Source organism: Trachypithecus francoisi, unplaced genomic scaffold, assembly GCF_009764315.1.
Source record: "Trachypithecus francoisi isolate TF-2019V2 unplaced genomic scaffold, Tfra_2.0 Lachesis_group7, whole genome shotgun sequence".
Classification (NCBI taxonomy): Eukaryota; Metazoa; Chordata; class Mammalia; order Primates; family Cercopithecidae; genus Trachypithecus; species Trachypithecus francoisi.
In genome coordinates, this window is record NW_022681472.1 from 55,982,105 (window position 1) to 56,007,771 (window position 25,667).

Here is a 25,667-nt window from a genome sequence, read left to right on the forward strand (position 1 = left end):
GAACGAACAACTCCAGACACGCTGCCTTTAAGAGCTGTAACACTCACTACGAAGGTCTGCAGCTTCACTCCTAACAGCGAGACCACAAACCCACCAGAAGGAAGAAGTTTCAGACACATCTGAACGTCTGAAAGAACAAACTCTGGACACACCATCTTTAAGAACTGTAACATTCATCGCGAGGGTCCGCAGCTTCATTCTTGAAGTCAGTGAGGCCAAGAACCCACCAACTCCAGACACAGCACAATCTCGGCTCACTGCAACCTCCGCCTCCCGAGTTCAAGTGATTCTCCTGCCTCACCCTCCCAAGTAGCTGGGCGCCACGACGCCCAACTAATTTTTCTATTTTTTAGTAGAGACAGGGGTTTCACTGTGTTGGCCAGGATGGTCTTGATCTCTTGACCTCATGATCCACCCACCTTGGCCTCCCAAAGTGCTGGGATTACAGGTGTGAGCCGCCTCACCCAGCCACGTAATTTTAGTTAAGGCTTATTGTGGATGCTGTGGACTGGCTCACTCAGGATCCATTCCAACCTCCTGAAATGCAAAACCTGGAAAAGTAAAAACCTTATTTCTCAGACTCCCTACAGCTACAATTTCATGTGTGATTTAGGTTGTGCTACTCATATGCACTTACAAAATTACTTGAATTCTGAATGGAGTTAGTAGGGAAAAAGGCAGTGTATTCATTCTGAGGAAGAAAGTGTATGTAAGTACATGAAAGTGAGGAGAGGAACTGGTCAGAAAGAAGTACTTTATAGAAACAGCACAGTAAAAACAACAAACGGAAAACTGGAATTATGTTTATAATAAAATGACATGCAATGTTTCTATTATTAAAAAAGAAATGTGAATTTATATGTAAAAATGTTTATACTTTTTAAACTTAATAATTTCTTTCTGTGGAATTAACTATAATGGAACAGAGATCTTGCTGGGATAATCAAGTGTTTTTGCATTTGAAAAGCCATGCATTAGCTTAGATCTTGGAAGGTCCTTAAAAGCACTATGATTCTAAGATGATAAAAGTGGCAAACAACTGTTTCAAAGCTTCTCTCGGTAATTCATTTTACCAATAGCAAAATGTTTGAATTACCAAGTGCCAATTATTGCCCTAAACATAACAGGATACAAAGATGAATAGAACATTATTTCTGCCCTTGAAGGAACAAGTACATGATCTTTCATTTTTGTCTATGATGAAGAGTCAACAAAATGCCGAAATAAATTTAAAACTTGTGTAAATGCAAATGCCAAGGGGAAATATGTCTCCAGTGACAAGGGTAGTAATACTAGAATATTATGTCTGGTCTGGTTATCATACTCTAAAAGAGATTTGGCTAAACTAGAAACTATCTAGTTTCTAGAAACTAAACTAGAAACTATCTAAACTATCTAGTTTAGTTTAAACTATCTAGAGAAAGATAAGCAGAATGATTAAAAATGGAAGAAATGTTGGGCAAATCACTTTGCCTTTCTGAGGCATATCAGTAAAAAGAAGTTGTAACTAGATAAACCCAAGGTGCTTTCCATGTTTGATACTTCATCGGACCATGATGGACGTTCCAGGGAAAAAGTCTATATCTTCTGCTCTTTAGTAAGATCACCTAGCTCCGTTATTCCTTTGTTAGCTCATTCATTTATTCAATAAGTAATTATTATCATAATATCCTATTTAATATATTGAGTGAATCAATATAGGGCATCCTCCACGAAGCCCCAAATGAAATGGAAAAGACACAGATCCTGCCTCAGAACACACATAATCCAGGAGAGGAAGACAGATAAGTAAATATAAATGGCAATAAAGACCCATCCTATGAGGGGAAAGGATATGAAAGTCAGCACATAAGGTGAAATCATATTTAGTCAAGATAATCCCTTGAAATCTTGAAAACATCCATAAAGTTGTCTTCAACAATGTTCTCAAAAAGTTCATGAGTCAGTTGTTCCTCTGGATTGAAATGGGTCACTGATTCTTCAGTTAGGGACTGGATGAAGGGATGGACTTGTGTTTAAAGCTCACGTTGTACACAAAATATGTATGTTTAACACTAGAATCACCCTTAGCATGATGATATAACAACATACTGTAAGAGGCAGGAAGGATGACACTCACTGATGGAATGGCAGTTTCTCATCTTTCATCTCTCACACTCTCCAGGGCACATACACATAGATTGGTACAAAAGAGAAAACCATTGTCACTCTTTAAATCACTCTTTATGTCACTCTTTAAACCTCACTCTTTCTGCAGAACATGAATAGTTCAATTCAAATAACAATGGATGTATATTGCAACTCCAGTTTAACACAGAACAAGCACAATAGAAGAATGTACAAAGTAATGTGATGGCACAGAAGGACTCATTAACTATTAATATATTCTGGAAATTAAGGAAGATGTATAGGGAAAGTGGGCTGCTAGAGTTGAATTTTGAAGAATGAACAGGCAACGTCAGGTATACAAGGGAGAAGAGGGGAATTCAGCAAAAGTAATAGCCAATGCATCAAGATAAAGGAGCATGACACCTACCATGTACCCACAAAAATTAAAAATAAAAATAAGATACAAGAGCACAAAGTAATAGGTTACATTTGGTGAACTGCAAGCAGTGAGACATATTCAACTTTAATATTTTAAGGGAGAATAGCAGAAATAAGACTGGAGAGAAAGGGTGAGTTCGTTGAGGACCTACTATCATATGCTGTAACTCTTAACTTACACTGTTGAACCAATGGTTCTCATAGGGTGGTTCCTAGATCAGCAATATCACCATCACCTGATATCCTGTTAGAAATGCAAATTCCCTCTTAAGCAAATTAACACAGGAACAGAAAACCAAACACCACATGTTTTCACTTATAAGTGGGAGCTAAACATCAAGTGTTCATGGACATAAATGGCAACAATAGATACTGGGGACGACTAGATGGGAGAGGGAAGGATGGAGATAAGGGCTGAAAAACTACTGGGTACTACGCTCAGTACCTAGGTGAAGGGATCATTCATATCTTAAGCCTCAGCATCATGCAATATACCCAGGTAACAAACTTGCACATGTACACCCCCAAATCTAAAATAAAAGTTGAAAAGAAAAAAGAAAGATAAGCAATTTATCGGTCCCCTCCTTATAACAAAATCTCTGGGGAAGGAGCTCAGCATTCTCAGTTTTAACAAGCCCTCTGATCATTCTAACGCATGCACATGTTTAAGAATCACTGCTTTACAACAAGGAGGAGCCACTGAAGAGTTTTTAGCTGAGGAGAGGCAGAATCCAGATGAAGACAAACTGCAAAGCCACGTTCTGTTGGTTACTTCGTGCTGTCATGGGTATTCACATATGAGGTGGTGCCAGCCATTTGTGTTTGATACCCAGGAGAAAGAGCCCTGGTCTTTCATTAGTACCCAAATTCCTGTTGTTTGTTTAAAAAGAAGCTCTCTTAAACATCAAGTCCTTTGTTTTAACTATTTCTAAGCTTACCTATAAAACTCCTATAGTTTAGTAAGTAATAATACAAGACACATAGGGTGTGGGAGACAGAAATGAATGATGTAGAAAGTCTTTTCTCCAAAAAGCTAAGTTGGCTGATTTAGAGAATGCTCAACTTTGAATCATATGACAGGAAAAACCTTCAGTTTGAGCCTCAAACCCAATCCTCCACAAGCTGTTACAGACTGCTCTCGTCCTTACTTAATTTTCTTATTTCAAGGATATCATTTTCCAAATATTCCAAAATGAATTGACCTGAAGGTGGTGAAAGCTAACTTTGTAGTACTAGTCATCCATGTGTGAAAAATATTTTCACAGAAAAAGCAAGTGCATGAAAATATTTTTACCAGAGTAAATTGCTGGTTCCACATTTCTTTGAAAAGGGGAGAGAAAAAAAACCTGTGAATAATTAGTGATTAAACTGCCAGCCTAGCACCAGTGAAACTTACTGGGTGCCAAATTATTTAGCTGAACAGTATTTAAATTAAAAACTAATGACTAGGTTAATTTAATACATGTTCATCTCTGCTCCAACTCTATCTTTACTAACTGAGCTCCAAAGCTATATTTTAAACATGCATCCCTAGTCAGTGAATGGAAAACATCTGACTACTTGAATGCAACAAGTCAGTTACCAATAACAACTTCTTTTAATCTAAGCTTTATTGTCACTTTAGATGTTAAACCATAAACTGTTTACTAGACACATTCACCAATGGGATGCAAGGAATAATGTGCCACATAAAATGTATAGAAAATATCCTTAGTTAATAAATGAGTCAGGTAATTTGAGTGCTGTATTTTTTAGCTGCAAGTCTTATCAAAACACCCAGAGGTATAAACAGTGAACTAAGCAGTTTCCTAGAGCCTTATCAACACCTGTAAAAATCAATTTCTGAGTATTTAGATTTTGGCAAGAGAAGACCCAAACCATTCATCCCCCTTCATCCCATGCATTCCCCCAAAATATACTCTCTCTCTCTCCCCACTGGTTCCCCACAACAGTTCATCTAGCATGTAACTCCTTCTTTAAGCTGCAAGAAATTATAATTGTTTACAGATTTTAAAAAGTGTGGAGAATCAGTCCAAAAAAAGAAATTATGGTAAAATTCCAACAGCACATAGCTAAGCATGGTCTGGCAAACATATGACATACCTATCCTTGTGAGGAGGGTATAGAACAGGCCACCCCTTCAGCTTCTGCAAACTATAAATGTCACAAACATTTGAAACCACCCACAGAGGACCAACCTAAATCTATGTGGGCTCATCTACTCAATCCCACAACAGTCACTAAGCATAAAACACACAAAACAAAGCCAAAAGGAAAAAAATGTTTTCACACTATAGCACAGAAGAAAACTTAATAAGCAAACACTTGTCCATAAAGAGTTGACAGCAAAAAACCTCCCAGACATCAAATGAAAACAATATCTGAATGTGAACTTGGCACAAGAACAAAAAGAATGAAGTTATGAAAGCTAGGATTTGGAAAGTGCCATAATCATTTATAATAGCAGCAACTGTCCTGGATTCCCCTCATCAAAAAATAACATGGAGGCAGGCTACCAGCCACCAGTTTCTGGATCTTACAATGTGTCCCAAGGGTATAATGGTGTAATGGAAAGAAATAGTGTAGGGGCCAGAATGCCTGATTCTTAGGCCCATTTCTACCACAATCCGGTTATGGGACCATGGGCATGTCATTACAAATAGGGAAAAAGTCTCAGAAGTCATCTCAGGGATGACCTAAGGGCCCTATAATCTGTATCTACACTCTAGGGCTTAGGCTATTGTTTTTGGTGGGGGCTGAGGGTGGGGGTGGGTGAGGAAAGGAGGCAGGAGAAAAGATTAGGTTTACTTGTTTAAATTAAGGATCTCACATGGAAAATGTTGAAATAAAAACAGAATCATAATCAAGAAGCTTTGGGAGATACAGAAAAGACCTGTCCTTGCCCCCAGGAAATTTACAGTGTAGCTTCTGAGATAAAATAAACAGAGAAGAAGGAAATTTTCTCTGGTCAAGAAAGTCCAATCTCCCATCATAGATATATATACATATACAGAGATACACGAGATACACACACACACACACACACACACACACAGAGATATTCTCATAAAATGATTTTCTAACCTCTACTTGAATACCTCCAAGTTTATTCCTTCACAAGTCAGCCTATTTAATTGTTAGAAAACAAATTCTAAAGTTCCTTCTTATGGTAAGTGAAAATCAAATCAATTTATCTCATAAATGCTGGCCCTGGTTCTGCACTCTAGTTTCACAGAATACATTTACCCTTCTTCCTCAATTAAATCGTAAAATATTTGAAAAGGACTACTCCTTTTCACCCTTGCCACCCATTCCCAAGCCAGGTTAAACACCAAACTTCTTTCAACCCTTCATTTGACATGGTTTCCAGAGTGATCATTGGCTAAGTCTCCCTGAGTCTGGTTTGGCAGAGCAACTCTTAACATATGGCACCAAAAATGGAACACAACAGTCTAAGCGCAGTCTGACAATTCAACCCTATTCAAAGAAACATTTTTTGAGTTCCGTGCTCCAGACTAATATTTTTCTTGATCTTGACTACACTTCTATTAATGACCCCTAAAACCACATTAACTTTGTTTGTTTTGGTCCATTTCATACTATCGGGATAAAAACAAGACCAGATTCTCTTACTCAAATCATTAGTTTACTCCTCTGCTGCCAGTTCTATAGACATCATAGCATGATGGAACAATCAAAAGTTTTAAGCCATCTGAACCTGTGCGGACCATTATTTACTAGATGAGTGACCTAATACTGGAACTTGCAACTTTTCATCCAAGTCTCTGATAAAAATCGTTTTAAAAAGGCAAAGCCAATGACAGATTTGTTTGGCACATAAGATTATCCTCTAGATTGACCATCCACCAATCCCATTAAAGAGTGATTGCCTGTTATGCTACAGGAATGGAAGATGAGATAGTCTAATTAGTGAAGGAAAAGAAAAGCGAAGCACTAAACCTGTGCTAGGCACTTAATATACATTACCTCGCTTGATAATAATCTTGTAAGATAGTCATATTGTCTTCACAGAGAAAGAAATCGAGGAATTAAGTAAGCTTAATTCACAGAGAAAGAAATCGAGGAATGAAGTAAGCAGGTTTCTAAGATCACACCGGTAAGAGTGGAAAAGTTGGAATCAAACACAGTTCTCTCATTCCTAATACCAACAATTACATGGTGAGATTTGAGCATGGGAAGAATAAGTGTGGTCAAGACAGATTGGTGGGCTAGGGGAGGCAGGAAAGAGTATGCAGGATGGCACAAGTAATGTGAAGCGAGATACAAAGCTAGAAAGATTAAGCTGAAGCCAAATTACAAAGGGTCTTGATTGTATACTAGCAAATTTGGAATTCAATCTGTAGGTTATTAAAAATCAACTCCTGCTGATTATGGTTAGTGAACCAGTTCAAATATTTGAAAACTAATTTCACAGATAATTATAAGGTCTTTGGAGACAAAGCATTATAAGTGGAGCATGTGTTGAGGTTGTTATTTTAGATAGGGTTGTTAGGGAAAGCTTTCTAAACAGATGGGATTTAAGTTAGGGAGAAAGTGATACAGGTATCTCAGAGAAGAGCATGCCAGATAGAAAGATCCTGAGTATATGTGGCATATTCACGTTTGAGAAGCATAAAGAAAGTCAGTCAGGTTGGAAAGTAAGTAGGGAAAGTGAGGAGAAAATAAAGATCAAGAGCTAGCAAGAGCCAGATCATATAGGATTCTGGATTTTATTCTTAGTGTAATGAGAAGTCCCTAGACAGAGTTTTGAACAGAGCGGGAAGTAACATGATTCAATTTATTATTTTTTATAATACTTTATTGAAATCATAATACATTAATTTATGGTTCCCTAAAATACCAGTCTATAACTATCCAAAAAAAGAAAGATTAGTTTGGCATACTTACTCTCAGTAAACTCATACTGGCTTCTAATTCTTAGCTAAGTGCTCATAAACCAAACATTATTAATCTGTTCTAGAATTTTGCCAGACAGTTGGTTTGAGAATACATCATTCCTTCTCCTCCCTGTCCCCAGATTCTTTTTGAAAACCCGTGACAATATTTTCTCTTCTCTTGTCTTGTAATGTGAAGAACGGGTAATTAATAAGTAGACTGTGTGATCCTGAATGTAGATGCAAAAGGAACTCAAAAAAAAAGGAGGCAGAGGTAAAAACAGAAGGATTTGGAGAGATAGTAAACATGAAAAAGGCAGCCCAGGTGAGTGCTTGGGACACACGAAGGGGTCAAACTTCAGGTCTTGCTCAGGAGGGATAAAAACATTACTACATGGAATTCAATAGAAATCACACTGTCATGTCACCTAAAGTCTGAAAGGAAACAGAAAAATGGCAATGTGTATTCTGACTGGGTGCCAGGATTATCACATTTTTGGTAAACTGTCTATACTAATGGTATGTCATTTCTATAATTTAAAATAGATTTTTTGAAAAAGAAAATTAAGAGAATTTCTTTCCCAAAACAAGTCAATGTAATCACAAATCCCAAGACCCTGAAATGCAAATGTTAAGAAACTGACATTAGATCTATATAGAGATTTTTCTATTTAAAATTTCACAAAAATGTACTTGTTTTGGAGAGAGAATGGAGATTGCAGAGCCCACAGGAAAGACTACATAATCTGGAAAAGCAAAGTTCTGGCAATTTTGTGATGCTGCTGGGTTTTATATAATATACAACTGGATAACAAAAGTTAAAGAGTCAGACCAAACAAGAACTCTTTGAGTATCCTGTGGTGTTGCTCAGGCTTGTTCTTGGAAAGGGAGCAGGGGCTTTGGTGTGTCAATCTAACTTCCATAATGGGTCCAGAGACCTAGCTATGCCCAATAGAGAGAGTACAAAATTATTTTAGAAAAAAAAATACAAAACAAACGTGCACACATGCATAGATACATACATATATATAAAACTAATCTACACAAGAAAGTACTGAATAGTACTTTCCCTTCAAAAGGTATTTCCAGTGTTTAGACTTTAAGAGACTTCACATTTATGGTACACTCCCTTTAAAATTACTTGTGATTTTTTTTTTTTATGTTTCAATTTTTTTCTGGAAAACAGTTTTCATAACCCAATAGCAGAAACCTTTTCTTGTATGTCTTTTAACCAGCATTCCTTATTAACTTTATTTCCATACAAGATACGTCTTTTTATGACCCCTCATTTCACTTTTCCCCAATTCCTTGCTGTGGTTTGAATGTGTCCCCCAAATTTTACGTGTTGAAAACTTAATTCCCAATGCAACAGTGTTGGAAGGTGGAGCCTAAAAAGAAGTGATTAGGTCATGAGGGCTCTGCTCTCCTGAATGGATTAATGTTATTATCTTGAGAGTGGGTTGGTTATCAAGAGAGTGTTATAAAACTTGTTTAAAGTTTGTTATAAAAGTGAGGTCAGTGCCCCTCTTTCTCCCTCATTCTCTTAATCTCTGTTTGCCCTTCCACCATGGCATGATGTGGGAGGAAGGCCCTCACCAGATGCAGCCCCTTGATCTTGGACTTTTCAACTTCCAGAACTGTCAGCCAAATAAATTTCCACCCAATCTTAGTTATTCTGTTATAGCAGCATAGACTATATGGACTAGGACATCCCTTAATACTCACAATATATGTTACTGCTGTCTATGACTGAAACTATTAATTGGCATCAATCTATGTTACACCAACGACAGTGTGCCAAGTCCTATTTACTACTGATATAAAACTCTAGTTGCCTTAAATACAAATTCCACTTTAAGATCTATCCAAGAGGATGAAAATAATTGCTTGAAAGCAAGAAATTAGTTCCTTGACTTTTTTGATATTTTGTCCTTATCACCTCTGTCAAAAGTCTAACATGTTAGCTGGGCGTCATGGCACATGCCTGCAGTTCCAGCTACTTGGGAGGCAGGAGGATCGCTTGAGTTTGGGAAGTCAAGGCTGCAGTGAGCCATGATCGTACCACTGTACTCCAGTGTGGGTGACACAGTGACACACTGTCTCAAAATAAATAAATAAATAAATAAATAAATAAAAAGCCTAACATGGTGCCAAATACAGCTGAACCAGAGTTTGTACAGAATGCTTTATAATGGTTAGAAAAACTCCAGCTTTCTTCAATAATTTCTAAATATGATTCAAATCCAAATGATTATATAAAAAGATAAAACCTTTACCTAAATGCTTTAATATTTTTTAAAAAGCATTATCCCTGATAAATTGGTCTCACAAGATAATCCAGTGATTAAAATATTTTGCTTTGATAATATGTATTCGATAGATCATAATAATAAACTCACTGGAAGGCTCAGAAATTCATTAAAGTAGTCTACAAGGAAATCATCTGTTGCCAGAGAATCTTCCTGCAAAAAAAAAAAACATAAAAACACAGTATTATAATTATACAACAATGTTTTAAATCATGCCTATATTATTCTCTTATTCTGCTATGAATTTATCATCATGTAGATCTTCAAATCTCTTTTAGTCAGTAAACAGTGAACCCTCACTATAAACTGGACACAGTTTATAGTGTTTTATAGTTTCCTTCCAATCTCTGAAAGGAAAAAATAAGAAAACAGAAGGCAGCATATTCTTAAAACACTTTGCTACTATACTTAGTTGGAAAACAGAACACATGAAAAATACAGCACAACACTTAAATGAAACATCAACAAATACAAAATAATACCACCACATGGTAAGTTTCACACAGACTTATTAAAATATATATATATTTCATAAAAGTAAAGGCAGAGTCAACAAGAAGCAGTGTTTGGAGCCCAAATGAAATTGAGCGTGTAAATTTCTTAAATTGCCCAATGGAAGTGATAAAAGAAGTGAAGAAAACGTTGTACTGCCCCGCCACCCCAGAATGAGATACATTTTTTAATCTGGATCTTGCTTCACTTTTGCATGAGGAATCTTTGACAATGCATGTGTTCTAAGAATAAAGATTGTATACATTTTTTCCATAACTATCTCATCCACCAACATAGCCACTTTTCAAATTGGCAAAATTGAAAAGCCACTGCCAAGAACAAAATCTCTCTTCCAAATCCTAAGACACCTTATTTTATTAGTAATTGTTTCCATTATGTCAAAAGCACATCATGGCATAACTGTTATATGGTACATGTGTTTATTTTGTTATTCATAATTATGTTGCAATTTTGAAAATCTAACATGAAAGTTGACAATATGACACAATGCTATTATTTCCACATGGCTGATTACTTTCTTTTTATACTGGCCAATTTTTAAAAATGTACTGAAGTATACAGTGCTATAAAGAAGACACTATAGTATATTGCACCTATTTTGGAAAGTAGATTTTCAGGATAATTTAAGTAATTGCAGCAACAGAAGAGAGTTATAAACAATCACTTATAGAATTTATATCAAGAAACTTACTAGAAACCTTAAAACAAAAGATTTAGTTTTCTAAAAATTTCAACTGATTAAAATAACAACAAACTAAGGATTTAATAAATTTACTATGTTAGTAGTAGTACCTTAGTAGCACGTGCTCAAAGAGAGTCCTGATTGGCAAAGTCTAACAAAGCAGAACAAGGCAGATATCCTTTTGGGGGAAACTACAAGGCATTTAATAACCTATCAAACTTTACCTTCCAAAGTTACTTTAATAATTCCAACTGTATTTAGTGGACTATCTAGTTTTTGCTAACTCTTATGAGAAAACATCTGAATTCTGGGTAGAAGGCATTGTGCTACAATAAGGGTGGACAAATTTGGCAGTACTGGATCACATGATCAAAAATCCACAGATGTGAACAGTGTATATCTTAAATAACATACAGTAGTGCAATACAATCCCTTGTTAGTTTTTCTAAAATATACATTTCATTTTTAATTTTTAGCCATAATACAGAATATGTATTTCATAGCACCAGGTGGACCTAAGTATTACCTAGAATTGCCACACTGCCTGAAATTTCTAATTTTCAGATTCATATATTCATTTCCAGATGTCTTGCACTTCTAAAAGATTCTAACTCAATGAACTATCTGAGAGGAGATACTAGTTTTATTTTTGTTTTGAGACAAGGTCTTGCCCTGTCACCCAGGCTGGAGTGCAGAGGCGTGATCTCAGCTCACTGCAACCTCCGCCTCCTGGGTTCAAGTGATTATCATGCCTTTGCCTCCTATCCGGGACTACAGGCGCCCACCACCATGCCCGGCTAATTTCTGTATTTTTTGTAGAGACAAGGTTTCACCATGTTGCCCAGGCTGGTCTCGAAGTCCTGGCCTCAAGTGATCTGCCCGCCTCGGCCTCCTAAAGTGCTGGGATTACAAGCATGAGCCACCATGCCCAGCTCTGTTTTGTTTTTGTTTTTTTCCTTAACCTATTTCAGATAGATAACTTTGAATGAATAATTAGAAAATGAAATAGAAGATACATACGGCAATCCCAATTTTTTGTCGTATTCAACAGATATAAATATACTCTGTCAAACTGCCATAAAGGTTTTCAAATTTTACTCTAGATTCCTGAGCTCAGCTCATCTCACCAGGGACTGGTAAGAGTTCTCAGGTGGCAGCAGTGGCACTGCTCTAACCCCTTGGTGACTTGACATTTCCTAGGCATTCAGTCATATCCTTTGGTTTGCACTTACAGAAAACTATGAAAACCTCAGGTATTATCAAATACATCAAAATCAATATTTCTTTTCTAAAATTGTGCCTTAATTTCTATCAATATCAAACCTCAGCAATTGCGTTGATATTGGGTAGTTACACAATGGGAAATAAAGTGTTCCCTCCAAGTGCGATCTGCTCACTCACGTGTGGCACTTGAGTGGAAAGGCTTGTCCTTCTCTTAGTAAATAAAGGAACCTATTTTCCCACTGCAGTTTCTAGTTCAATGTGTTCAAAATATCTTGTCACATCAGTAAGCAGTCTTGTAAACCCATGAGTATCTGATAAGCCCTTTACACCACAAACCCTTTAATTAAAAAACATAAATAAATAAATTAAGGCCTTGAGCTGAAGAAGTAACTCAGTTACTCTCAAAGAGTTTCCACAATCCCATTACTTGGCTATATTAAAATGCTCTAAGTCTCTATGCTTAGGTTTAACATCTTCCAAATAATCAATAAACTGGTGATGGTTAATGGTATAATCAAGAAGAAAACTGAGTTAGAATCATTTCCTCCATTACATCATTCCATAAACCTGACTGCAAAATTTGCAACACAGATTCTCTGTTGAATGAAGGTAAGAACAGAACACTTCTTCAGAATTGAATGTACTCTTGAAACCCGTTTTTTTTTTTTTTTTTTTTTTTATGTATTACAGGTGTGCCATCTGTGGAAATGAAGTCAGCTTTTCCATTTTTAGTCCAAACTTCTCAAATGTCTTACTGAAAGAGGGTTAACAAAATAGTTTATGTGTGCTTGCTAATTATGGTAGGTAAAATTTCTTGCTTAAAGTTATTTTGCTGCACCTTCAAACCAGATGAACTACAATTTTTTTTTTTTTTTTTTTTTTTTGAGACAGGGTCTTGCTCTGTCACTTCGGCACTTAACTAATTAAAAAACTTTTTTTTTTTTTGTAGAGACAGGGTCTCACTATATTGCCTATGCTGGTCTTGAACTCCTGGGCTCAAGCAATCCTCCCACCTAGACCTCCCAAAGTGCTGGGATTACAAGCATGAGCCACCACACCCAGTCCAATTTCTTTACAACTCTAAAAGATGCAAGATATACAAAGACATTATAAGCAAGGAAGAGGAAATAAGAAGACAAAAAACCCACAGTCCAAGAAAGAATATGATACATGCCATAAGAGAATTACAATATAAACTGTTTCTTCCAAAGGAAGGAAAGATGTTATCTGGTAAGAAGAAGCAGAAAAGACTCAAGTGGGAAAAATGGCATTTGAAATGCATTTCAAATAACTTCAAATTCTGTATTTAGAAATATAAATATGAGGGGTAATAATGCTGGGTACACAGAGAAATGCATGAGCAAAGGAGAGAGGCCAGAAAGCAAGACAGCATAGTAGGTGTCTCTGGGGAATGGGGGCAAGAATCAACTGAGAAGGAGCTTGAAGAACTTTCTAGGACATGAAAATGTTCTACATATGCATTGGAGTTTGGATTACACAGGTATATGTATACATTTGTCAAAATTCATCAAATTATTCTTTAAATGTTTGCGTTTCAGTGTACAAATTTTGCATCAACAAAACAATCATAAACTAATACTGAATACTATTAATAGTTCATGATACTCATGAAGTATTTAGAGGTGAAGTTTATCAATGTCTGTAACTTACTTTAAAATGCATAAAAAATAAGATGGACTGATGGATGGATGATGAGATAGACAGGTCAGCTATGTGAAAAAAACAAATGTAATAAAAATTGTGAAATCTTAGTGGTAGGTATATCAGTGTTCACTATACAATTCTTTTAATTCTTACATGTTTATATTTTTTCCTAGTAAAATGTTTGGAGGGGGGCCTTATTACAAGGAAATAAGATCAAGTTTCTCTGCACATTATGGACAGGCTTCTTAGCCTTCTGTGTATTAAACAACAGATTCTCAAATCAGCATCATTGCCTCTAGAATAAATTCCTGGTTATCTGACCATCTTCTGACTAATACTCTGGAATCCTATCTACCAAGGGACTGACCTCTGGTTCACCGTCCTATCCATCATATGCCAAACCCCATCTTTCCTATTCTTTCTTATCCATACCACCCTATGGGTCAGTCTTCCTAGCCACACCTCATTTAATACAAGGGATCCATTTGTTCCCCCAGTCTCCAATCCTTTTCTTCCACAAAAAGGGCTTATGGTGAATGCAATTTGGCTCCTGCCCACTGTCCAGCCTTATCTCATACTACACGCTGTAGTCATAGCAATTTTTTTATAGTTTCGCACCTTTGCACATGTTGATTATTCCGCCCAGAAAAATTTTCCCTCGTATTCACGTACCCATCTTTTTTCTTCTCCAGAGGTCTGGAGCAGTGGTCATCTGTATTTCCCCTATAAAAACCTTCATCACTTCATACTGTAATTGTTTACATGTCTCATCCTGGACTGTGAACTTCTGGAGGAAAAGGGCTGTTCCCTATTTATTATTTTAATTTTTTCAATGCCTTTAGATAGTAAACGTTTACAACATTTTTTACTGAATAATTGAAAGATTACACTGAGGACACGAAACCTAAAGAGAAAAGACTAATAACTTAAAAAAAAAACTCTAACAAATAATACTAATTAAAAGAAGAGATACTGTCAAAAGAGAAAAAGAGTCAGAAAAAGAGAATGCAAGGTGAGACAAGCTCCACAACACATCTTGTTGAAAGTATGGCTTGCCTAGATCAAGGCATTTTTGACATTTGAAAACCAAAAGCCCATGTATCAGATCCCCACTGGTTTGTAAAATTATATTTTCTATAAATGAAGTCTATGGAAGAGGAAGATATTAAAATGGTTCATGCAATGAGGAGCAAAAGTATGGATTCTGCTTTTATCCTCCAAAGGTTATCATCACAGATTACCTCAGTATCTATCCAGAAGTACTTTTCCATCGGCCTTCTGTCCTATCCTCTCCCGCCCTCCCTTCCCCTCTCCTCCCCTCCCCTCCCCTCCCTTCACCTCCCTTCCCTTCTCTTCTCTTCTCTTCTCTTCTCCCCTTCCCTTTCCTTCTCTCTGTCTCTCTCTCTCAACAAGTACCCAAAAGACTTGAGAAGGTGAAGAAAGCTCTGGACGCCCCAACCCCCTCCCCCCGCCACTTTTATTTTATTTTATTTTATTGAGATGGAATCTTACTCTGTCACCAGGCTGGAGTGCAGTGGCACAATCTCGGCTCACTGCAACCTCCGCCTCCCAGGTTCAAGAGATTCTCCTGCCTCAGCCTCCTGAGTAGCTGGGACTACAGGCACGTGCCACCACGCCCAGCTAATTTTTGTACTTTTAGTAGAGACAGGGTTTCACCATGTTGGCCAGGATAGTCTGATCTCCTGACCTCATGATCCACCCACCTCAGCCTCCCAAAGTGCTAGGATTACAGGTGTGAGCCACCGCACCTGGCCTGGACTCGCTTTTATTCAGTCATATCTCGAATTATACCTACTAGGCTTAAGACAATTCATTAGGCACGAATACCCTAAGGTTTTCTCCTTGTACAAAGATCTTTACAACTCACTGCAAAGATCGTGCCACTGCCCTCCAGCCTGGGCGACAGAGCAAGACTCTGTCTCAAAAAAAAAAAAAAAAAACGATCTTTACAACTCAATATACTTATTTAAAGCAGAGAGTATCTCACACCCTTGGTCACCTTTTCTCCCATTCTATACGGTTAGAAAGAGGATGTGGCAAACCTCTCTAAATCCCGATGTACTTTCGATTCAAATCTCACACTTAACACCTAACTGCTTATCCTTTTACTGTTTCATATTAAAGGCCATCTCTCTGATCAGAAGGTATGCTACTTTGGGGATTAATAACAATGTTTACACCCAGTAGTGTCTAATATGGCCATACATTGAAAAAGTTGCTTAATAATATACTTATTTACTAACTTATCAATGGGACTGCTAACAGTTTCTGTAGTTCCAAAAAAGCATCAGAGAATTTGATTCCTACCCAGAGTAAAGGATTCCATACAGATGAAAGAATTCCAAATAGCCTAACACTTTACAAAGGACCTCTGGGACCTGTCTTAGTTTCCTAAAGACTTGTTCACAACACTAGGCCGCTAGCTCTGCAACCTCTTAAAGAAACAAGAACAGAAGAAAGCAGGGGTGGCACTTAGGTCTACCCTGCCTTCCAGTGTTTCCATATAAAGCTGCCTAGTGTGTCAGCCCCAGTAGGCTCTCACTGTTCATTTAACCCAATTATGTATAATTTAACATATTTTATTTGAAAAAAAAAACACCAAGTGGTCATTAATTGCCAAGTAATTAGTCATGTTTATGAGGACTGGAATTATGGACCTTTTTTCTATACAGTTGTCCTTTGGTATCCACTGGAGATTGGTTCCAGGACCCCCCACAGATACTGAAATCTGGGGATGCTCAAGTCCCTCATATAAAATGGCATAGTATTTGCATATAACCTACACCCATCCTCCCATGTACTTTAAATCATCTCTAGATTTCTTACAATACCTAATACAATGTAAATGTTATGTAAATGGTTGTTATCCTGTATTTTTAAAGTTTGTATTTTTTTCTGAAAAATTTTTTTTTTTGAGACAGAGTCTTACTCTGTCACCAAGGCTGGAGTGCAACGGCGTGATCTGGGCTCACTGCAATCTCCACCTCCCAGGTTCAAGCGATTCTCCTGCTTCAGCCTCCCTAGTGGCTGGGACTACAGGCATGTGCCATCACGTCCAGCTAATTTTTGTATTTCCGGTAGAGACACAGTTTCACCACATTGGCCAGACTGGTCTCGAACTCCTGACCTCAGGTGATCCACCCGCAACAGCCTCCCAAAGTGCTGGGGTTACAGGTGTGAGCCACTGCACCTGGCCTTTTTCTGAATATTTTCAATCCAAGTTTGGTTGAATCTACAAATGTGGAATCCATGGATATGGAGAGCCAACTAGTTACTGTATGTTAAAATAATGAGAATGTCTTCATGCTTGAGAAATACCCTATGTTTATTATAATTTCATTCAACCTACAAAATAGAAACTTGAACAGACTAAAAATTAGCTAAAAATGAATACCATTTTTAACAAGTAAAATACAAATAAATACTGCTTAAAGCTAAAGTTTATCTTAATTTGATGGTAAGATTACAAGGTATTCTCTTTTTTAACTTTTCCTTTTTTAAACAGCTTTCAATCTGCTTTTAAAGTTAATAAAACTGTGGGTTTTTTAAATCAGAAAACCTTCAACAAAATAGATCATTACACTACAATGTTTTTACTCCATAAAGAATTTTCTTTCCTGGATTCAATTTTTTGATGGAAGACTTGATAAAGACTTTTTTTTTTGAAGCCTGGCACATTTACTTGCATAGTTGCAAACAAACTACTTTTAAGGCACAAGAAAAAGACATTATTTTAAATATAAAAGTCAGGTACTTAAATCTTTACTATTAATGCACTCTATTTTAATGATAAAAAAAAATTTAAGAGTCACTCTCACTTTAAACTTTCTGAATGTGTACCTTACACCTTACTTTAGCTGTAAGTTTAAAGTGAGAGTGATTCCTAAATTTTTATTTTTATTTTATTTTATTTTTTTTGAGATGGGGTCTTGCTCTGTTGCCCAGGCTGGAGTGTGGTGGTGTGATCTTGGCTCGCTGCAACCTCTGCCTTCTGGGTTCAAGCAATTCTCCTGCCTCAGCCTCCCAAGTAGCTGGGACTACAGGCACTCCCCACTAATTTTTTTTTTTTTGTATTTTTAGTAGAGACAAGGTTTCACTGTGGTAACCAGGATGGTCTCAATCTCCTGACTTTGTGATCCGCCCCACCTTGACCTCCCAAAGTGCTGGGATTATAGGCATGTGCCACTGTGCCCAGCCCTAAATTTTAATGTGTAAATTTTGTAATTCACTCTCACTTTAAACTTTCTCAATGTGTACCTTATACCTAGGTAAAAAATTAAAAATATATACAAGGTATGTGTCCCTGACAAACAAATACTTTATTCTAAATGAGTTATTCTATCCTTTGACGATGAAGACCACATGTTAAGTTTCAAATATTATTTTGTGGGTGTCCACAACAGCACTGTACTTTTAGATCCACTGAGAAAATACAATATGAAAAAACGTTGGTATGAACACAGGAGCACAAAACCAAAAAAACAAAAAACAGAAAACTACTTAAATAAAATAATAAAATATTTTTCTCAATCATAAGCAGTTGTAATCATAAGGCATTAATCATAAAGTATTGTGGTTTCCCAAATATCAGGGACCCAGGCCCCTCTGATCTTATGTCTCTGCCATCCTCAAGATGCCAGGTCCATCTCATGATCTAAGATGACTGCTTTAGCTCCAGCATTACAACTTTATTCCAGTCAGCAGAAAAGAAGAAAAAGGGTTCATTCTTTTCTTCTACACTTATGTAAGTATTAAAGTTAGAATAGCCCAGCTTCTAACTAACTGTGGCTCAACTAATTACTAGCTGTGTGACCTAAGGGTCCGTTATTTGATCTCTATAAACATCAGCTCTCCAGAGAAGTAGGACACAACACTTCTGCTTACATCGTATTGGCCAGAATTTGGTTCCATAAACACATTTGGCTGCAAGGGAAACTAGAAAACATAGTCTTAACTTGGGATAGCAATGGTTCTAATATCTACTATGGAAAGGGAGAGAATGGAGTTTGGGGAACTACAGGTCCCTGACACATTTTTCCTAAGAATATGTAATTTATTAATGAGAACAATATTTTCACACTTTGGAAAAACAGGGGTAACTACATGTGCAAGACATGTTAATTATTTAATCTATAGACAATACTTGGTTGAGCATGTGAATTTGAGAATCTGGTTATAAACTGGTCTCAGCTAAAAGCTGCTCAGAGCTCACAGGCAGTCTGGATGATGTTAGTTGGAAAGGCTTAATGGAGGAGATTAGCTGGGCCTTGAAGAATGTGCAACATTATGAAATAGATGGGGAAGGGCAACTGAGACAAAATTTGACAGCAAAGGCAAGGAGACAAGTGGGGTATAGTTTGGCTGGGGCAGGAGGCATGTGGATGTAGTTTATAAACGAAACCAAAAACAGTAAGAATGTTGTCTTTATCACAGAGAAAAGCATTGGGAGATAAGGTTAAAGAAGGCTGAAAAGTTATAGAAAAGGTTTTGAAGGCTAAAGCAAAGCATTTGACATTTTGGCTTTACCAGTTACAAGATATGTGGCCTCAGGCCCATTTAGTTAACCACTGTGAACTTCGACCTCCTCTTCTGTGAAATGTGGGCAGTAATAACCACCTAATAGTGTTGTTAGTAGCTAGTATGTGGTTAGCACCTAATAGGGTTGTTAGTAGCTAGTATGTGGTCAGCATTCAATAAATACTAGTTATTAATAAAAGCTCTGAGCAAGCTAGTAACATGGTAATGTTTTAAAAAATTAATAGCAATCTGATAGCCAGGGTAAGAGTGACAGGAGAAGGAAAAATCTAAAGGCAGACAGAGTAAAGGAATAGGAAGTAATCTAATACAACTGCTGCTCAGGAGCTTGAATTTTACGCTTTAGACAACGAAAAATTGGAGTTGGCAGAAGGAATATTGGAGGCAATGACATCAGTTAGGATTACAACCAAAGTCCAGGCCCAGGGTGGGGGCCTGAAAGGAGACAGTAGTTGTGTGGATGAAGAAAAAGATATGGCTATGAAAAGAGCTTGGTAAATGATTGCAGGCAGGGGATGAAGAAAAGGGAAGAAAGGCTTTGATATGAGTGACTGGCCAGTGGCACCACAAATCAAAATAAGAAGTGGAGGAAAAACAGCATGGTGTCGGGGGGCCTGGGGAGAGTTCAGTTTAGACTGTTGACACGGACATTCAGATGATGAAGAGTCCCAATAACCCACTGGATATATAGAGCTGGCATTAAAAGTGGTGTCTGGACTGGAGTTGTGGAGATGTGGAAGTCCCACGAAACAGGGGTACTGAAGAGGAGCTCACCCAGAGAAAGCCAGAGAACAGAATCCTGAAGGTCAGTACTTTCATGAGAAAAGAAAAAGAGAAGCCAGAAAGGGGGAATAATAATGAAAGATAAGAGAACTCAGAGACAGTGAAATCAAGCCAAGAGAAAGGGAATGCCTAGAGTCTTCAAGCTATCATGAGTTCATGGACAGGGCCAACACCTAAAATGGTTAGGTGAACTGCTCAAACGGTAAGTGGCGTGTTGCTGAGTGTTCTTCAGCAGTATGGGAAAAGATTTGCTGGCTTCAGAAATGCTCACCTCCTGCTGCAACTAAGAGTAGTTCAGGAAGGCCTGGAGCAGCTTAAAGAAATTTCCCATTAAAAGCAGAGTGGCTGGGCCTGGCATGGTGGCTCAGGTCTGTAATCCTAGCACTTCAGGAGGCCAAGGTGGGTGGATCGCTTGAGCCCAGGAATTTGAGACTGGCCTGGGCAACATGGTGAAACTCTGTCTCTACAAAAAATATAAAAATTAGCCAGGCGTGCTGGCACGTGCCTATAGTGCCAGCAACTCGGATGGCTGAGCCAGGAAGATCACCTGAGCCCAGGGAGGTCAGGGCTGCAGTGAGCTGTGATGGGGCCACTACACTCCAGCCTGGGTGACAGAGAGAGACCCTGTCTGAAAATATGTGTGTGTGTGTGTGTGTGTGTGTGTAATGTTTTTTTTTTTTTTCTTAAAGCAGAGCTCTGCCAACATGGCCAGAAGATGGGAGGAATTTCTGACTTGCTCTGTGTACCTTCAGGGGCTCTGTGTGTGTATGTGTGTATATGTGTGTGTGTGTGTGTCTGTCTGTCTGTCTCTCCCAGCAATGGACCGGAGCTCTGGAAAGGTGAATGTGAAAGCCACCAGCACACACAGCCTTAGCCCTTTCTTCTGCTATACTGTGAACTTCTTGAGACTTAACCTCAGCATCCAGGACCACACTATGACTATATAATCACTCATGTTTGTTGATTGAAAGCCAAAAGCAAATAAGATAATTAGCCAACATAGAAATAAGTGCTGGAAGACATAATAAATAATAGAAGTGCTTAGAGCTCTTGGAATCAGACTCAGACGTTGGTAGGAATTAGGTTCTGACACCTCCTGTTTGTCTGTGTAACCTCAGGCAAGTTCCTTAACCACTGTATACAATGGGAATTACAATGGAACCCACCCTAAATGTAGCACTCACCTAAATGACAATATATAGGATATATTTAGCAAAGTACTTTTATTATTTAACCTCTCTAGAAGTCTGAGCTGAGAGTATTTAGTACATTTGTAAAGGAATGATAAATTGACCACTCTTTATCCATCAATGCCATTTACTTTTGTTTACTCCAACCAGGAACTGCACAGCCACATCACAATACAGCCACGGAGATAAAACTTTCCTCTCATAGAGTCATTAAAGAGTTTAGAGAAATTAAATGAGGCCATTTATGTGAAAGAACTTTAATGATGAACAGCATCCACCGTACAAATTAATTGGCCCCTTCTTAAAAATGTGCCAGATAGAGAATTCAAAAAGATGTTGTACACAGTTATTACAATTGTTTCTAAACCAAAACTCTGGCAAAAAGGAGGAAAGAAAACACACAGCTTTCTTCTATGATCTAATATTTGCTATATTTTTAAAGGCCAAAGAAAAAAATAAATAGCCCCTTGAAATCGTACTTACAAATTCTTCTTCTGTAATAGTTGGTGGCTCTGAAACAAGACAAAATATTACATTATCTCCCTCAAAACTGATTTCCTTTGAGTAAATGAAATCATGGAAGACAGAACCTAGCCCTATGTTATACACGGGCACGCTCAGTACATTTCTGGCCCTCTGTTCATTCTCTGTACATGACTTGCATTTTAAGTTGGAATTCAAGATGGAAGTGGGAAGGAAAGGCCTCTGGAATCCTGCCTGGTCACTAATTCACTGTGACCCAGCAGTTACCCTTCTTTATAGACGGAACCCTCTATTATTCTACGTACAATATGCAGAATTAAGCGAGATAATGCGGTGCCAGCGTAAACCGGCGAGGACGTGAAATTCGTCATGAAATCCAACAGGGCAGTGAAGCCCTTTTTTCTCATGTTTGGGAGCGGGGATACCTCTAGGAGGGCAGGAGGTAAAGTCCAGAAACTGGAGCGTGGTGCGGCCCGGACGCCGCGGGCTGGTCCTCCGTCCCTGTGGGGCCGCCACCTACCCGCTGTGAGCCTTTTCTCGGGCATGCCGTCGCCTCTGCCCGCTCCTGGAGCCCGCGCGGGCCGTCAGGGCCCCAGCGCGCGGGCTCAGCTCGGGTCAGGGCCGGAGCGACGCGGCGGCGGCGGCGCGCGGGCTCCGGGGCTACGCCGGCTCGTGTGGCGCGCAAGGCGCCGGGGTTGCTATGGAGCTTAGACAATGCGGCCGCCCTGGGAGGCCCAGGCCGGCCGGTCAGGCGCCTTTCAGGGTTACCAAGCCGCGATGGGAACGACCCAGCCTCCCCCTGCCTTCCCTTCCTCCTCCTTTTGGGCAGGGGCCAGAGCCGCGAAGGGCTGGGGACGGACGCGCGTGCGGATCCCCGTCGCAGTCACCCGGGAGGGGCGCCCTGGAGAAGCCTGTGGCCCTCGAGACCCGACTGGCCGCTAATTCGTTACTGTGGGACCGCGGCTCAGGCCCATTCTTCCTCCACTACAGCCAAACACCACCGGCTAGAGAAACGCGGTGCTCCAAGGGAGGGAGAGGCCGCGGGCACGCGGGGCGCGAGGCGGCCAGAGCGGCTGGTCCTGGGAAGCGGAGGAAGCAGGGAAGACTCGGGCCTCCAGTTTTCATCATTCCTCAGGAGGCCCGCAACACACAGCTCTTGATCTCCATCACAGTTGTATGAAATGTTTGTGTAAAAAGTTAAATAATTCGCGGCCTATAGGAACCGCGAACTTCCCCAACACGTGTGTGCCAGTTAGGACTGCTGCATTTTGAAGATAGCTGGGCTTAAAAATTACTTGAGGAGGCCTCATATTCACCTAACGTGGTACCTTCGTCTGTTAGGTTACCCAAGACTCAAGCCAGAAACCTGGGAGCTTTTCCCTAAAACTTCCCGCCACCCAACCCTCTTATTCAGTAAAGCACTAGGTTCTCCTTATTCTGCCTTAGTGTTTCTGAAATCTGGAGTTTCCTCTCCGCTCCTGCTAGTAAGAAGATCCTTAGTACACGCTCCATCTGAACTGTTGTAAAAACTTCCTAACTGCTTTTTTCAGTCTTTGCTTCCAGTGGAGTTCAGTTTAAGCCCATTCTCCATGATGAATGCAAAATCATCCATCTGAATGCAAATCTGACCTGCTTAAAACCTTCGGTGGCTTCACAATTGCCTCCTACATTGTAGGAATACTCCAAGGCTGGCAGGGGCCCCACAAGTATATGAATGCTTAAGAAAAGAAGGAATAAGACAATGGGTGCTTGTATTGCAAGGAACCATAACTCCCATCTAGTTATATTCATTGCCTTTTCCCTATTACATAGGAAAAGACAAAAAGAAACACTATATTGGCCAGACAAAATTAGAGGACCAAATGAAGTGACGGGATACTGGTAGAAGATAAGGGAGAGGTGGGGGGTGGGGAGACAAATCACAAAGGGCTTTGTGGGCCCTTGGTAAGGACTCCAGATTTCATTCTGAGTGAAATGCAAACCATAGCAGAATTTGAACAGAGAAATGACATGACTTTATTTCTATTTGAAAGAATCACTCTGGGTGTTTTCTAGAGAATATATTAATATTAGCCTAACTCGAAGCAGGCGAGAGCTAATGGTAGCTCAGACCAGGTGGTTCAGCACAAGCAGTACAGGTTTGAGATAGATTCTGCAGACATTTTAACAATAGAGTCAAGAGGATTTCCTGACAAGTTGGACATGGGAGTGAAACAAAGTAGTTGAGAATGACTCCAGATTTGGTCTGAACAGCCAGAAAAGTTTAGTTGCCATCAACAGAGTTGGAGAAAGCTGTGAGTGGACCACATTGAGAGAGAGAGTTTAAGAAGTCTATTACCCTAAACCAAGTTGAAAAACATACTTCAGGATACCATCCAGGAGAATGTCACCAACCTAGCAAGACAGCCAACATTCAAATTCAGGAAATGCAGAGAACCCCAGAAAGATACTCCATAAAAAGATCAACCCCAAGACACATAATCATCATATTCTTCAAGGTCAAAATGTTAGAAAAAATGTTCAGGGCAGCCAGAGAAAAAGACCAGGTCACCTACAAAGGGAAACCCCTCAGACTATCAGCGGACGTCTCAGTGGAAACTTTACAAGTTAGAAGAAATTGGGGGCCAGTATTCAGCATTCTCAACTGAATTTCCAACCCAGAATTTCATATCCAGCCAAAGTAAGCTTCATAAGTGGAGAAGTAATAAGATCCTCTTCAGACAAATGCTGAGGGAATTTGTCACCACCAAACCTGCCTTGCAAGAGCTCCTGAAGGAAGCACTAAATATGGAAAGGAAAAACCATTACTAGCCAGTAAAATAAACAAACAAACACTGAATGAAATACACAGACCAGTGACACTATGAAGCAACCACATAAACAAGTCTGCAAAATATCCAGCTACCTTTATGAAGACAGGATCAAGTCCACACATAACAATACTAACCTTAAATGTAAATGGCTAAATGCCCCAATTAAAAGACACAGAATGGCAAGCTGGATAAACAACCAAGACCGAGACTGCTGGCAAGATGGCCGAATAGGAACAGCTGTGGTCTGCAGCTCCCAGCCAGATCAACACTAAAGGAGGGTGATTTCTGCATTTCCAACTGAGGTACGCAGTTCATCTCATTGGGACTGATTGGACAGTGGGTACAGCCCACAGAGGGCAAGCCGAAGCAGGGTGGGGTGTCACCTCACCCAGGAAGTGCAAGGTGTCAGGGAATTTCTCCCCCACCCAAGGGAAGCTGTGAGGGACTCAGCCTGAGGAACTAGAGCACAGATACTGCACTTGTCCCATGGTGTTTGTGACCCACAAACCAGGAGATTCCCTCTGGTGCCTACCCCACCAGGGCCCTGGGTTTCAAGCACAAAACTGGGTGGCCATTTGAGAAGACACCAAACTATCTGTAGGAGTTCTTTTTTTCCATACCCCAGTGGCACCTGAAACACCAGTGAGACAGAACCATACACTCCCCTGGAAAGGGGTGCTGAAGCCAGGGAGCCAAGCGGCCTGGCTTGGGGGTCCCACCTTCACAGAACCCAGCACACTAAGATCCACTGGCTTGAAATTCTCGCTGCCAGCACGGCAGTAGTCTGAGATCGACCTGGGACACTCAAGCTTGGTGGGGGGAGGGGTGTCCACCATTGCTGAGGTGTGAGTAGGCGGTTTTACACTCCCAGTGTAAACAAAGCTACTGGGAAGTTAGAACTGGGTGGATCCCACTACACCTCAGCAAGGCTGCTGTGGCCAAACTGCCAGATTTCCCTTCTCTGGGCAGGACATCTCTGAAAAAAATGCAGCAGCCCCAGTCAGGGA

At 39.4% G+C, this 25,667-nt stretch overlaps 1 protein-coding gene and 1 long non-coding RNA gene across 7 annotated transcripts in view; one reads left to right on the plus strand and one right to left on the minus strand.

Annotated features, from left to right (window-relative positions):
* The window catches only part of RGS22 (regulator of G protein signaling 22), a 161,630-nt gene extending 139,040 nt beyond the window's left edge, over window positions 1-22,590 (minus strand). For 5 of the 6 annotated variants that reach the window (XR_004435283.1, XM_033202831.1, XM_033202834.1 and 2 more), the window contains exons 1-3: window positions 22,368-22,522; window positions 21,848-21,876; window positions 9,842-9,904 (exon numbers count right to left, since the gene is read on the minus strand). Coding sequence is in view for 5 of the 6 variants with exons in the window: in XM_033202831.1 (XP_033058722.1) it covers window positions 9,842-9,904; window positions 21,848-21,876; window positions 22,368-22,392 (117 nt within the window). In the remaining variant the exon portion in view is untranslated. Of the gene's footprint in view, window positions 1-9,841; window positions 9,905-21,847; window positions 21,877-22,367 lie in introns of all 6 variants that reach the window. The other variant, XM_033202830.1, reaches the window with a different exon arrangement.
* LOC117079170 lies at window positions 7,588-13,157 on the plus strand. Its single transcript, XR_004435285.1, has 3 exons — window positions 7,588-7,767; window positions 12,861-12,970; window positions 13,120-13,157. It is a non-coding gene; the product is annotated as an uncharacterized LOC117079170 (long non-coding RNA).
* Window positions 22,591-25,667: the final 3,077 nt, after the last annotated feature.